Below are 16,191 nucleotides of genomic sequence, written 5' to 3'. Positions count from 1 at the left end.
GACAATTCACTTTTTAGCTCTGCGGAGACAACACCAGGCAGAGCAGAACTCCTAGTTGCCACAGTTGAGAACAAAATCCTGCACTATGGTCAGTGAATTGATTGCAAATTAATACAATATTCAAAATTACCCAACAACAGAACTGAAACTCAAGACAGCAGAAGTTACTTTTTTGCAGTAGAATCAACCTTTTAATAATCTGATGATTTAACTGGAAAGTTTCACACCCGTACTATGTGTCAGCAATGACCTAACATGGAAAAAAATTAATGGCACTGTTATCATAGGAACCCTAACTGCCGGATATACATCCACCCACTTCACCACTCTATTAATATGATCAAGCACTGTAACAGAAAATGATCTCTGGCCATTTTGATTGTTGGGTTTGATACAGAGAAGTAGTCTCTACTGAGGTCCCTCCATACTTTTCAACTTAAAATGTAGAATTATGCTACAATAACACGTACGCCGTCTACCTGCTGGGGTCATGAGAAATTTGACATGTGCACATTGTTTGGCCACAAACAATGTGAGAATAATCACAGTAAATATCTCCCATAAGACACATATTCTATGGACATGAGCCACGGTGGTGAGAGAACATTGCAAACAGACAGACGTTTCCCACAGCAGAGGAAGTTCAGCCTATAAGTGGTTCGCGTGAATTCCCCTTCTTTATCTGCCATCAGACCAATCACCTGACACCGTCTTCAGTCTCGTTTTTAATTTTTGACATTCTAGCTGACAAGTCAAATGGTGAGAAGGGTCAAAGAGGAAGAGATGATTACAGACTTTTTTTGTTTCTGTAGCATAACAACCAGAACTTCTCAAACAGTATCAAACAACATCAACTTTTACAAAAACCATGATTACAGTCTAAAATAAACAAAGTTGTGATATAAATCGCAGCTGAAACAACTAGTTAATTAAGCGATTATCGGTTTTTAAAATCTCTTTATTGCTGTTTTTCAAGCAAAAGTGCCAAACATTTGCTAGTTCCAGTTTCTCCGATATAAAGATTTTTTTTAGACATTTGACAGACTAAATGACTCACGGAGAAAATAATTAACAGATTTATTGATGATGGAAATAATCATTAGCTGCGGCACTAAAATCAGGGAACATCTGATCAAAGAATAAGTAAACAACACTGTGAATGTGACAAGAATTCAATGCCAACTTTCTGTACTTGACAGTTAAAATACTCGTTGCTATGGACACATTTCAGTTGCTGCTCAAAAAGTTTTGAGGATGAATACCAGTCCTAGTCATACTTTTTTCTGAGACAAAACATGTTCAAAACAAACACTGTCTTATCAAATACAAGAACCTGCTATGCACAAAATGAGAGGATACAACATGTCGGCTCCTCATTACAGGAATCTTTCAAACTATTACTTGCCATTACTCCAAAGATGCAGGATAATGATACGATGCCTATGTACCATTTAGTCACAGGTAATGCAGTGCGAGCTAAGTGTACATTACATCTGAGTCTGGCTCAGGTCGGGCAGCCTAAAGCAGCACTCCACTTAGCCGCTTGTAGTTTCCATTCTCTTGCTCTTCGTTCAGCATTACCAATCCATCACTCAAAAGCGAGGGGATTAAACATCTGTCAAAGCCTGCTCATTTCACCCAGCAGGAAAAGACGCATTTAGGCGTCGTGCATCTCCCCAATGATTTAGCATCCCGTCTGATTCTGAGTCCGGACAGATGAGGTCATTCGGCTCTAAAATAATGCTCTCTGTCAAAAATAAGTACGCAGTGCACAAACAGACTGCATGTAGTGCCCTCACACATTTTCGCTTACGTTTCTCGGCAAGCACGCAGGTGACACACACCAACACCAAGAGGTGTTATCTGTAGCCTCACACAGAAACCACAGAAAAGATGTCTAATCTTGTGCATTTGTCACCCAACGTAAGCTCCCATATCAGTGTCTCTAGATCTTCTTCTCTTTATCTGTCCACCATTAGTAGGCTGTCACTGACTAGTCGTCTGCTGCAGACCTTTATTATGTGAGCTTCATCCTTCCTATGAACTACACCACCCCTTCGCCCACCTGCTAATTTCCTCCATTCTTCTCTCTAACCAACCATTCAATCAAAAGCATTCATATCCCCTTCCTCCATCCTTCCTTTTCCGTCTAGTGGTCAAGAAAGTGTTGTGTCCAATTCCTCTATCCCTTTAGATCATCCTGCCTTTCCCTCATCAGTCTCTCCTCTCTCATTCATCACACTCCGTTCTATCTCCCCCTCTACATCTGCACATTTCTCCCCAAATCAGCTGCTTCCACCATGCTTCCATCTCTTTTTCTTCCATCATCCTCACTCCCTCTCTCTGTCTGTCTGTCTGTCTGTCTGTCTGTCTGTCTGTCCGTCTCTCTCTCTCTCTTCTCTCCTCTTTTCCTCCCTCCATCGGTCCGGGCTGTGGCGTCCTTCACCCTGGGTCTGTATTCAGAGTGATTACACGCTTGGTTAACTCATTCATGGACCCCGCTCTGTTGGTGACGCACGCTGGACGCATGCCTGCTCGTTCCCAATGCATTCAGCTCACATACCCACCTTACCCGTCTATACACAACAGCAGACAGCGTGCTTCTGTAACAGGCAGGTAAACACAAACTCTAAGCACACACAAGATGCAATCAGTGGGGATAAAGCACGACGGTTTAACACACACACCTGACAGTAATGACACGCTGTGGGTACCCTACTTCACTTGTCATGAATAAGCATGACTCATACCTGTCTGAGAGTATTTAGCACATGACACTGACTTATCTCCGTCAAAAGAAGATTCAACAACATTCCTAAGAGGGAGAATGTAAATTAATACCCACTACATTCAGTAACATTCATCATAATCCTGGCTGTTAGCAAACACCAGTAGGCAGTGGCCCTCTTTTTCACTCATATGTGGTTTTTCACTGTCTTCACCTCGTCTAACACCAAGACGTAACTGGGTGTTGCTCTTGAATTCCAAACAGATCACTGAGCAAACCAGTTTAAGTCTGACAGCACCGACTGTTGGGGCAGAGAAATTATTATTATTTCATGTCAGTGACTCAGAGAAAATGGAAAAGGAGGTTAAGACCTATTAATCACATTTGCAACTGAAAGAACTGATGCAACTTGAGACAAGTCAATGCAAGAACCCAGTTACTAAAACCAGGAAAACAAGTGTCAGCAGGAGGGGGAAAAAAACACTTGACCAAAAACTGCAGAATCCTCTTCGTTTATGAAAAACAGGCCATGCATAGAAAAAACTGTATGAAATACCAAAAACACATGCTAGCTTTTTTTTCCAAGGTCAACCAAATACCTTATTTATGAAGACTGGGTGATACTTGAGGGAAAGGGGTGTTTGGTAAAAATGGTGGAAAATCTATGTGGGCAAAAATGAGCAAGACCAAGATAGATAAGTGCTGAACCAAACAATAAAGGATTTTTTCTTTCTTTATGCCTCGCAGTGCAGCAGCTATGACTAAGAATGGTGCAAGTTTTTAAACTGATAATAAGGTGCTGCATTCTGGACCAAAATCTAAGCAAACTGCATTGAAGTTTGTTAAGTAGTTTTTCAGACATCCTGATAATCAACAGACGGACCAACAGGACCAGACAACAGAACCTCCTGGGCAGGAGTAACACTGCGTGAACAGTGGGGGCAGCTGGCTGGTATTCTGGTTGGGGGGTGATCGAGGGGCTGCATCGTTATCTCTCAGCCAAAATGTCACAATGTGAAGAAACACCCTCGATAACAGGCCTCCACCCTGCCTCAACCCTGATCTGCCTGTTAAGTGCTACAGCCAGCCAGCAAACCTGATAAGTAAGGAAAGGTAGGGAAAAAAAGAATAACCTCACACACAGAGACACGCCTTACTGTGGAAGTGCAAACCTTTTGTGATGTGCCAAAGCCCAAAGCCGTTCTCGTCTTTGAAAAGATATCTGAACCCACTGTATTTCAGAATTAAGCATCACAGGGTGAAATTAAAGCTTAAAACACACCTTGGACTGTGACTTTGCTTAGAGGCAAATATGACTTCCGTTGCAACCAGGCAATAAAGTGGCTTTAAGTTTGCATTGCAAATAGGTAAGTAAATGCAAGACAGCACATCTGAGTTCTACGATAGCAGGCTGAGCTGGTCAGTTTGGGAAGTTACTCTTAATCCCAAATACAATGATCATGGCCTTGAACTTTGGCTTCATAGCAGGTGTCACTGAGACATGTATCTCATCCAGTAGTACTGACCAAACTCATGACAACACCAAGCTAAAAATAAAGTGACAAAACAGCATCATCAGCTTCCATCAGGTGTCACCTGCTCCACCAAGGTGACAATTTCACAAAGTTTACTCATTTATTGAACTTGAACTGCTGTGCACTCAGAGACAAATGGATGTTTTGACTTGGTTACATTACTCACTGCAATAATACAACCTCTGCGTAATGTTTGCTTATCATTCTCCAAGGTATCTATCTCACAGGTGTGAGAGCTATATTGTCCATCAGTGAGCTCGCTGTTACATCCCAAAGGTGCCACATTAGGTAAGTTAGCGTGACTGTTAACGATGGTCCATGTAGACCGGCGCACCTTGCACAGGACCGGGCACAGCCGCGTTAGCCAGACTGACAGGCTGCTAACGTTAGCTCATTTGCTGTGTTAACCATTCCTATAAATAAACTCCCTGTACAGCAAACTGGCCTCTACAGAAATATTCTCACAACCTAATCTGGGCGCTGCCATCGTTGGCTAGTTAGCCGCGGGCCACAGAGATGCCCAAAAATACCGCCTGGCCCTGGGTAACATTAGGTCGGTTTACCGTTGCAGGATGAGACCGTTGCCAGCTCTGCTACCAAGCTAGCATAGCAGAGCTAAGCTACGCTAAGCAACATGCTACCCGCTTAGAGCCAGATTAACGCGTTAAAGTGGAAATTGAACAGTGTTCAACACGACAGTGCACCTGTCTAATGCTGACCCCGGCGGTGTCAGCCACCGAGCGGTGAATTTGCAGCCAGCATCAGAAAGACTGCGCAGTTGACCTGTCAGAGGAGAGTAAGCTAGCTCGGCAAGTTAGCTTGTGTGTACTCACCCCATTAACCAGTCCATGGTGCTGTTTGTAGCTAGTTTAGCTAACGTTAGCTGACAGGGGATAAATCCACCAGGAGCTGGAGGCGACCCCCTAGTCTATCCAGCCACCACCCTCGCTGCCCTGGCTGCCTGGACCCCCGAGTCCCGTCGCTGTCCCCGGGGCCCGTGTCTCTCCCAGCTGCCGGATCCCGGCCGGTCAAATGCAAACACCGCTTGAACTTTGAGCGATTGTCCTTGTTTTGATCCTCGGCTAGCCTCGGATCATGAAGTGGCAGGAACACAGTCAGATCAGTCTGTTAGCTGGTAGCGGGAGCGCAGCATTGAGTGACTTTGAGCACGAAGGCAAGCGGAGGAGAGCGGGGACAGCGGTGTGGGTCTGCCCGGCGTCGCGGTGTCCGGTGTGCAGTGGCGCCGAGTGAGGCTCGTCTGTTGGGGTGCCGCTGGTCAACCCCGTAACCTCTGTCATGAAGCCTTGTATGGCTACCGTGCTAGCTGACAGCCTGAACCTCCACTGGAGCTGCTGCTCTCTGAGCGAAGTCTAAATCGGAGTCCGGAAGTAAACACAGACCCGACCCACTCTGTCTCTCCCGTGCGTAAAATGCGTGTCACGCAGGACTGTGGACATGAAGCAATGGGATATGTAGTTAGCAAGTTAGGAAGAAAAGATAAAATCCACGCTGTCCGCGCTATAAATAGACACCCACGACCAAACACTTTAATGAAGACGACTGCTGGCATCCCATAAAATTTGATTGTACAGTCACATGTCATTTTGTTCTAGAGCTGGATTGGATGATCAGCATCAGGACCTGAGGGGTCATTTACAAGAAAAAAGGAAAATAATGATGAAATGTTTGCCATTTTCTTGCGAAATTCCACATACCTTCACCTCTTCAAATGAGACAAATCCAAGAATAAAAAAATGAGGGGTCACAGATAGAAACTGTTTCTTTAAATGGTGTTATATGCAAAAAATGATAATTAAAAAAATAAAACTGGACACCTCTGTTCCAGGGAAACCCTCATAATAACAAAAATAACCAAACCTAATAGCTTGACTCTCACCCTCACACTCACCTGTATGGAGGTATTTATATGACCAGAGAGCCTCCTTCAGGCAGAGGAATTATGGTTTTGGTGCTGAAATTTGTGGGCAGCAGCTTCAGGGTCCCAAACCCACAGAGGCATTTTCAGATTTACAGCATTTTCAGTGGGCTTTTGTAATTTGATTAATTGCAAATGTTTTAGGGATTTGTGCCTCTAAAGTACAATTCCACCGACTAACAGACACAGAAACCTTTGGCCTAGGTGGTGTCATCCCAGCACAGGGATGCTAATTGTTTTCAGAGCCTTTGGGTAAATAATGAAGCTGCCATGTGTAGTCTGCAGTATGCCACTGTGCTTGATGAGAACTTAGAGATGACAGAGGACATAAACAATGGACAGAGAGGGACAGGTGGGGGGTCAATAGGAGTCCTACAGCAAATATTTGACCCAGGGCCTGCCAGTTAATTCTGCTTCTTGTCATTTTCACCATTAAGATACATAAAGCAGAAACCCAACGAAATGTCACTGGTGACCATAATTCTCAAGAGAAAGGCACTCGTGTGCTCTGACCTCTCTCTGTGAACCTGTACAGGCACAGCAGTTACAGTAATGAACAATATATCACTGGCTAAATTATTTTACAGTGCCAGCCATTGTTCTATTCGCTCTCACAAACCGACTGTCCTCAGACAGAAGAAATTGTGTTTTATGTTGATCTGCTTGTATTATTGCATGCTCTCTTCAGTTATCTGATGACCTGCCTGCCTTGCTGCTCCTCACTCAGTCAAGCAAGATGACATTTGATTAGTTAAGGTGGATTAAAATTTCAGTAATGCAAAATTCAGACACTTGTTCTCTATTTTGGTGCAGGAATATATTTAATCATACAATTCATCATGTTCCCCCACCTTGACCTCAACGTTTGCCCATTCACTCTACATACAGTAGCCTTTAATAGCGCTTTCCTTTCTTCTTCTCCTCTCATTCCCTGCTCTCTCTTCACTTTCCTCACTCACTTCATTTTCCTCTTTCAGAAAACCATCAATCAGGCAGAAAAAGATGGGATCAATATGCACTGCGCCCTGCAAAAATGACTGGTCCCCTCTTGTCTGAGGCCATTAGAGTAAGACACATGGTCGTCATCATCTCCTAACATTCCTCTCCTCCTTCTTCTCTATCTGTCTCACCTTATCCTCACTTCCTCCCCCTTTTCTTCCTCTCCTATGCTCCACTCTGCATCTTCAGGCTTCTATAAATAACAGTAGCACACAGACATGGAGAGGGCCCTGTTAACAGGAGGCAGAGCCACATGATTGGCTCGTTGACACTCCAGCGCCCTGCTGGCCTCCAATCAGTTCAATGAGAGGCGGAGTCACAGGGATGATTGACAGGAGGTTGATGGAGTGGTCAGACCTGATGTAATGCCATTATCAGCCACACGGGGGCAGTGTGGGATATTTGTTGAGACCAGGCATGTTCAGACACTTCACTGAATTTCCTCTTCAGTCTGTTTTACAGTGATCACAAATATTTATAGGCAAGTCCGTTAGACATGCAGAAATGTGACTTATTCTTTTCTAACACCAGCTCCGATACTTACACTCTAATTTGATACCTTTTTTTTCCCATTTCAGTTTGATATCTGCACTTTGTGTAGTGTGGAACTGATAAGGATCATTCTAATATGTGTGAATCAGCCTCAACATTTCTAAGTGCATGTCTCTTTCTGAAAATATGCAGAGAAATTATTCAAACATGCAAATTTTAATTCTATTCTCTCAGCAGTTTAGAAAAACAAAGGAGACATGCCAGAAACAATAGTTAGCTTTAAAGTTTTTAAAAATGCTTGAAATGATCAAGCGTTCAGAAAAGGGTCAGCTTCAGTTAGCTAAATTTGGAAATAGATTGCTTTTAACAGCATCCATTCTTTTTTTAAGTACCTCAGGTAAGATCTAGCTATGCACAGTGCCTCAAGATAACTTCTGTTGTGAATTGGCACTATATAAATAAAATTTGACTTGACTTGACTGACTATGCACAGAGTTTGGCTTCACGTTCCAAGGTTTTGAGATGCTGAGATCCCACTCTGCCTCCATCCCAAAACAATGGATGTATGAAAAAATGTTGTTTGTGGTGTTCACAGCATTAAGAAAAAAAAATCATCAACAGCAGAAACACAGTTCCATTCTCTTCCGAAACAGTCTGCATGTCTTGAACAACACCGGTGTACAATGAGAAGACGTGTGTTTTCATAATTTTGATGAAGCAAACCTTTAACGTGAAAAGGCATTTTCACTGACAACACTTTGACATGTGACAGTAGGAAACACTCAGGTGTAAGTAATACAGTTAATGATGGCTGCTTCAGTTTCAGGGTCATGGTATTGTGCATGCTGGCTCCTCATGAACTCCTTTGAACACCCACAGTTTCTAACGCACTCCTTTTACCAAATGCATGACAGCATTTGTGCATGACTACAATGACCTATGATCAGTCTGCAGTGACCTAAGATCAGTCGAGCGAACCATGTTTACCGCTCACAGGGATATAAACACACAGTCTGTTGTCAGAGCTGGTGCCAGAGATGAGCTCTGTGGGAAAACGAGCCGGGCTCTGGTCAGGTGCTCGTCTGAGTTAGCCAAGGTCACTTCCTGAAATCCATCCACTCGTCAATACTGAGCCATCCAGGGGTCGATATGTTCCCATTCCACATCATCACAGCCGCTGGAGTGCATGAGAGAGAGATGTGCATCTGTTCATCCAGTATCACACCTACTCTGAGAGATACAGACAGTGGATGAAATAAAAACAACCAACTCTGTTAAATACCATCATTGTCTAGCTTATTATGTTCAAATTTAGTTGAGACTGCAAGTTGATTAAACTGAACAGTATTTGTGGTGTTGTTATGGATTGCGTCTTATAAATTGTTATGTACAGAAGGTATGGGGGAAGCAAGATATTACACCTTACAATATAATTACAGCGCATACAATGGACCGTTTTCATAGCATACATAGCAGGTAATGTCTGCTCTAAAACTGTTCAACGAAAACTGAACATAATGAGCTTCACAAAGGTGATATTGTTGCAAGGCCATTGTTCTGGGTGGCCAAATACCTTCTCTGAGAAAGGCCCATAGAACAGTAGAGAAGTGTGGGCCTTTACTATGTGTGCATGCATGATCTTCTGTGTATACACATTGTATACATGTGCAGTATGATCACACCTCTGACAGCTATCAGTCCACTATCTCTGTGCTCAAGTGTTTGTGTGGAGAGTGACTTATAACCCTCTGAGTAGTTGCAGCACAGTGCTTACTGTGACACACACACACTCCCTCACATAAACTTCACACACATCTGTTGTAATATCAAGATAAGAAAAAAAAACAGACCATAGGCTTTTTCTTTCTCTAAACCTGTTTTTTTTTTTTTTTTTTAGATTAGAGAGAGATCAGGCAAAATGTGAAAACAAAACACACAAACACACACACACACACACACACACACACACACACACACACACACAACCACATACCTATAGATCAGCTCAGTGCTGCCAGGGAGAGTGAGGTATTGGCTGCAGCATGACTGATATGATTTATTCATAGCTGGCAGCGGTAACTCAAAAAGCCATTAGGAGGCATTAAAACGGAGACACCTCACATTACTCTTGCATGAATAATAAATGCTTAATAGAAGCAATGAGGAGTGTGTGTGCACGTGTGTGTATGTGGGTTTGTGTTTTTACATAAATTGCACAATAACTAGATGTGGCATTTGTTTCATAGGACAATTTTTATGACCTCATAAAATTACAACTGCAAAAACCCCTCATTAATATTTCTTTTTATTGGCTAATTGTTGATTAATCTTACTAATATGGGAAATATGAAAAAGAGCCAGCTGTATGTTGGCAACATGCACTTTGTATTTTTTTATGTCTTAAAGTTTTAAAGTAGTAATCTGTGTGTGTGCGTGTGTGTTGTGTCATAGACATGTTTACTGTTAACAGTCTTATCTCATCGCTGATGGACTCATTTTCAATTCCTCAATAATGATCACATAATATAAGGTGATGATAATGGCCACTTGCATGACTGGGTTTCATATTGTCGGCACCACCTAGTCTGTCTGCCTGTGTGTCGATTCAGTATATAATGTGTGTGTGTGTTTGTGTGTGTGTGTGTGTTTGTTCTTGTGCTTGTGTCATTGCTGGCTCCACACTGACGGCTGATGTCTTGAAGTATGAGTCAGTCTTAGCCACATTACTCATGTCTGCAGACCTACCTGGCTCCAGCGCTCCAGTCACAGGGAGAAGGACAGAGGTGGAGGAGAGAAGGGGATGGGTTTGAAACTGCAGACGGGGAGTAAATTGGGTGTTGTTGTGAAGGAGGATGGGAGGCTGCGGGGTGAAGGAGAGAGAAACAGGGGAGCTGAGAGAAGGTGAAACAGATTTAGGAAAAAGGGGGAAGAGAAACTAAAATGATTGGCTGAGCCAAAGGCACTGAGAACCATTTGGGATTTTCCAAAAAGGGAGGTTGGAGGAGAGGTGCAGCACATGCTGCACAGTCTCGCCTCCGGTGCATCAAACCCAAACGAACCAGTCTACTGAACAGTCAAAGCATGCTGTTTTAATGCAGTAAATTTTCCATGAACACAGTGATACAGCCCCCCTCCCTTTGTGTTTCAAGCAAATCAGACATGAAGTCATTTTCAGCCAGAAGCAAGTCAACAGAAATAGCTTGCATGTGGCTCTGAGGTCATAGGCAGAGAGAAGAGAAATGATAACAGAAAAGCAGCCACAGACACTGTGTGTCAGCAGCAAGCAGTCTTAGCAACATACAAGTCATCATGTCTTTGTGCAGGTTGAACCAGATCTAATTATGGACAAGTGTTTAAGGTGGAAGTCTGTTTGGAGGTATTAGTGTTGTGTGTAGTGTGGTGTAAAATCTTGTTGCCATTGAATAAAATGACAACACTATTAAAAATAATTAGTGTGATGATAGGCACCAAACTGGCATGGTGATATTTGTGTATATAACACTCATGGCTGTTAATTTACAGCAGCTATTTCAGTTTGTTGTTGTTGTTGGGGATCCTCTGTAAAAACTGCCAAAGAGAAATTAGAGAAAAAAATTCCCAAACATAGAAAAGCTCACAAAGATGTGACCTGTAGACAGCTTAGTGTTTCAGTTAATTAATAGCTACATGCCTTTTAACTGAGATGTTATCAAATGTGATAGGTACAGATCACAGTTGAAAGACATAACACCAAAAGCATTTGAAGTTTATCTCTGTCAAGTTTCATCTGGATGAGATCAAATGAAATACATTCCCTTTACCCCGGGCATGTTGGAGCAAACATGTGAAGAAGAACAGAAAACAACTCTTTGTTATTCATTAGGTGAGGAATATTTTCATGGTCAGTGGTGGTGTCACCAGAAAAAGATGTAAATAACTCACAACTGATCATTCCAATGGATTTCCTTCAATACAAGGTAAAAAGAAAATTCAGCAAAAGCAAAATGCAGCAGTGAGGATACTGAGCACACTGAGAAGGGGCAGTCGTGTTTCTTGACTGACTTGGTTTTAAAATTGCTGTACTCTCTTCAACCTCAGGGGAAACTATTAACACTTAAGTATGTGTCACCAGCAGACCTATGATTGTGGTCGTCTACTTTTCACACTCGCCTTGATCATTCAGAGATGAGGCAGTGTCTGACCTTGTGTCAGCGGTGCCACATCCACCTGTAGCTCTGTCTTCTTTGGCGGTGGTCCGGGATGTGGTTTTTGGAGGTGCAGACACAGAGATATGGGATATGTTTTGCTGTGTGTTGCTGACTATAGAGGCAGGAACAGAGTGTGTGTGTGTGTGTGTGCGTGTGTGTGAGTGTTGATGCATTGATGGGGTTTGGACCTGAGCAGAGAGTGCTGATGGGGCTGATGGTGAGAGAGAGAGAGAGAGAGAGAGAGAGAGAGAGTTGCAGTTTGCTCCACCATTAGAAAGACAGAGACAGATGTCAGCACCAACAGCTGCTTTAGTCAGCACTCTGACTATACATACACACACATGCAGACACTGACAGTGAGGAGGGTGTGCCTCACTCACACATACAGTATACTGAGAGGAAATGAACACACAAACGCACTCTCTCCATCTCTCTTTTTGTCCATTCATTCACTTCCATCCCTGAAAACAGAGGCTAAGTGAAACCCGAGGACGGATGGACTGATGTACATTCAATATGCTGCTGGCTCGACTCATGGAACAAAAGTATTGATCGCCTCTCACCTTCCTGTTGGGGTGTGTGTGGGACACAAACAGGAGCTGCCGAGTTTGACCGGGAGCCAGCAGTAGGTGGCAGCAGTCAGTTACACAACACCTGCCTGAGTAATCAGAATGTTTGCTCTGTCTGCTCTCTGGCGCTGCTCTGCGCTCAAATCAAACCTCTATGTGCTTCATCACCTTTACATATGGAAGTTGGAATGAACCTGTCTTTGTGGTTTCATGAAAATCAACCAGGTGGATCTCTAGTTGTTTAATATGACCCATTTGTGTGAGCGCTTCTGTTGTTGTTCATATCAGAGGCCCCAGACAGAGCAGTGTGCCCCTCACAGCCTTTCTTTGTTTTCCAGTGATTTGCCAGTCTAGACACCCCCTCTTGTCTTTGCTGTAACGCTGCGGTGTGTAACACACAGGTGGCCATGACAACGCTAACTGCATTAAGCTGGATTACCTGAGGCCTGCTGAGCCTCAGAGCCAGCCAGGGATTCCTCCTCACCACAGGCCTCACACACACACACACACACACACACACAGACGGGCACACACTCCTGCCTGTTGCTACACTAAATGCACTAATGATCTCCCTGCGTTCATTTATTTAGCTCATTTCACTGCGGTGAGTTATAATTCATGTTGAAATGAAGACACACTCATGAATGCGCTTATGACTGCACGAGGGCAGCAGCAGTGGGGAAGAGGAATATTGGACACACATGTTTGTACCAAGGCTCTTTTTGGCCTGGTGAAGAGGAGAGGGGAACTACCACAGACTGCCCTGGCCTCTCAGCCCGCAGAGCTCAACTTTTTTGCCCAGTTGCGTGAGAGATGGATAGGGATGAGAGAGAGGTTAGAGAGAGGGATACAGACAGACAGAAATACTAGGACGAGCAAGCTGCCAGACTACAGGGTTTTATAAGGACAAGAGTTTTCCATGGAAAAAAAAAAGGGCAAGAAATGCTGTTTGGAGTCAGTCATCCTTAGTGACGCGTGGAAAAGTGTGGAATGCTGTGCTGACGCAACTTTCGAGCAGCGAAGGTCTGTAATGAATGTGCCTTTCGAGATGAAAGTGTGAGAAAAGGAGCAGCATAGGGAGAAGAAAGGGAGGAAGAGAAAGTGGGCATGTTCTGTGAAAAATGCGAGTGTGTGTGTGTGTGTGTGTGTGTGTGTGAGTGCACTCTGGATGTGTGCGCGAGTGGAAAAGCGGAGAAAGAGTGCCGTAGCCTGCTGACGTAACGGTTCCTAACTGTTTCCATATAGAAGGCCTGGGACCAGGCGCCAGGCAGCCCCTCAGCGTGGATGTGTCTGGTACCCATCAGCAACCATGAGAGGGAGGATACACACTCACACGCACGCACACATATGCAACACACATTCGTGCTTACACAAATGTGTCGGACATTCACTTCAATTTACACGAGCTTTACTGTCATACAATGAGCATTCATTCATCCAAGTATACATAACGTCATATACACGTGGATGTAAACAGCTTGTATCCATATAGAAACACAAACATGCATGTACGTACTCAAACATGCACGCCACATCTAAACACACACATGCACATACTGTATTTATAGTATATGTTGCCAGTGATTGCACAATTAGAAGTGTATCCCATATCTAGACAGATATACTGTCTGTACCCACATGCACACATTTGCATTCTTTCGTGCTGACTGTGGGACTTTCCCACATATTTGTTTTAGTAAAAAAAAACAAACATGTGGAGTAAAGAGGCACTCGAGCCAGTTAAGATATAAATAAAAACTAAAAAAAAATAAGATGAAAGATTGCATCAGAAAGCATACGGAAGGAGTACAGTACACTGGCAACAGGAAACCTGCATAGAAGTGCAGACTTCAGCAAAGCCAAGGGGGAGACTGTAGACGGGCAGGTTACCCGAGATGCAGATCCATATAATACAAGCCGAGGGCACCTTGAAAGACAAAAACACACATACACGCGCACACATACATATACAGAGGAAGCATATTGTGATAGGATTATCCGTTATGATCCAGGTGATAAATACACACAACAACACGTGGGACAGGCCTGTCATTATAGAGACAATGAAAGTGAGAAAGTGGGATTTACTATGTATTTGATTACTGTGGTGGTCTTGTCAGAAAGAATTCCCATGATAACCATAAAATAAAGATGCACACACACACACACACACACACACACACACACACAGACACATACATGAAAAGCAAAGGGACTCAGCTGGAGATGCTGGTAATGCCATTACCTCTGCCTGTCTCCTATTGGACTCAGTGAAACGCTCATTAAGACAGTATTGTGCTCACTGCAAAAGGCTAAGGGCCATCTGGTTTTGCATGTGTATGTGTGTGTGTGTGTGTGTGTTGAAAGGATTTGCTCCATCTTTCTTTGCTGCTCCTCTTTGCCTCACTCATCAGTCCCGGAACAACACACTGGTTGTTCTGGCTAGATTAAACCAAATGGCGGGGCTTTGGGAATGATGCTTTGTTTGCGAAGAGATGTTGTTTGATTGAGCGAGGTGAAATTCCACCATGACATCATGAAACCAAAACTGCCTTTGTAGTCAAGCCTCCATTGAGGGGACTCGATGAATTGGCCCCCTGCTGGATTTGAACGCTGTTTTTTTGTAACATTGGTGTACACTGTGTCCTCTGGGGGCAAATACCTCTCTTTGTCTTTCTCTTTCTCACACAAACACACACACACAGACACACACACACACACTGCGACCTCATCTCATTCTCTCATCCCCTGGAGGTAAGCACTGTTCAAACACATCACATCATTGGCAAACACCGCACCCTCACCAGCCGCCCTCCCACTCTTGTGCCCGCAGACACAGTTGGCTAAGGAAGAGGTGGAGCAGGGAAACTGGGGGGTGGGGGGGTAAAGACCTGAAAACTATTGTGTGTGTTGGGAGAGAGAAGAGGAAGCGGAGGGATAATGAGTCAATATGAGACAAGACAGGGAACAACAGGGTGACGTTTCTTCAAGGTGTGGTTTCTCAGACACAGACATATCTATATTCTTCCATAATGACTCCTGAAGATGTACCTTAGTCTCTCTTCGTTCCACAGTATTGCAACACTGTGTATACTGGCAAATTTCTCTGTTAGCAAGCGAGCTAACAATGCCAGAAACCTGTGTTTATTTTTTAAAGTTGTTTTTCATGTTCTGAATCAACATCCACTCCTCTATAGACATTTTTCAGTGACCCTGTAAAAAACATTAATGCAACCAAAGAATGTTGCCTCAGAGTAAATTACTTAAATAAAGAGTTAGAGTAGAAGATTGGTATCACCCTCATGTCTGTATGCTAAACACGAATCTATAGCCCAGAACAGGTAAGCTTAGCTTAGCTTAAACTTTGAAAAAAGAGGAAACAGTGAGCCTGGCTCTGAACATGGTTTCTTGCTGGGAGCTGGTGGTGGTTTTGTTTACGATACAAGCGGTTAAGCACTGAGCAGCATTAGTTATTCACAGCAGTCTGGACACTACAGTGAGTCACTATCGGAAAATAATGAGACAGACTGCTACACTGCTAACTACAGCTCTTGGCAAATAAAGGAATGAAGTTTGATGCTGAACTTGACGTTTCTTTTGGACTGGTGAGTAAACAGAAGTTAATGCTAACGTTGGCTATGCAGCAATAGCAAAACCTACAAAATGGCCCTTAAATACATTTAGAAAAATATAATTTTGAATGCAGGGCTTTTATTTTTTACATTTGTGTTGCTACTTTTCCTTT

The 16,191-nt window shown here is 43.4% G+C and overlaps 1 protein-coding gene across 1 annotated transcript in view; it reads right to left on the bottom strand.

The window, feature by feature from the left end:
• The window catches only part of mob2a (MOB kinase activator 2a), a 60,889-nt gene extending 55,216 nt beyond the window's left edge, over nt 1-5,673 (bottom strand). The window contains exon 1 of the mRNA XM_018663991.2: nt 5,097-5,673. Coding sequence (XP_018519507.1) covers nt 5,097-5,113 — 17 coding nt within the window. The 5' untranslated portion in view covers nt 5,114-5,673. The remainder of the gene's footprint in view (nt 1-5,096) is intronic.
• Nucleotides 5,674-16,191: the final 10,518 nt, after the last annotated feature.

The sequence above is a fragment of the Lates calcarifer genome, linkage group LG10 (genome assembly GCF_001640805.2).
Source record: "Lates calcarifer isolate ASB-BC8 linkage group LG10, TLL_Latcal_v3, whole genome shotgun sequence".
Classification (NCBI taxonomy): Eukaryota; Metazoa; Chordata; class Actinopteri; family Centropomidae; genus Lates; species Lates calcarifer.
This window is presented reverse-complemented; position numbering and strand designations above follow the sequence as displayed.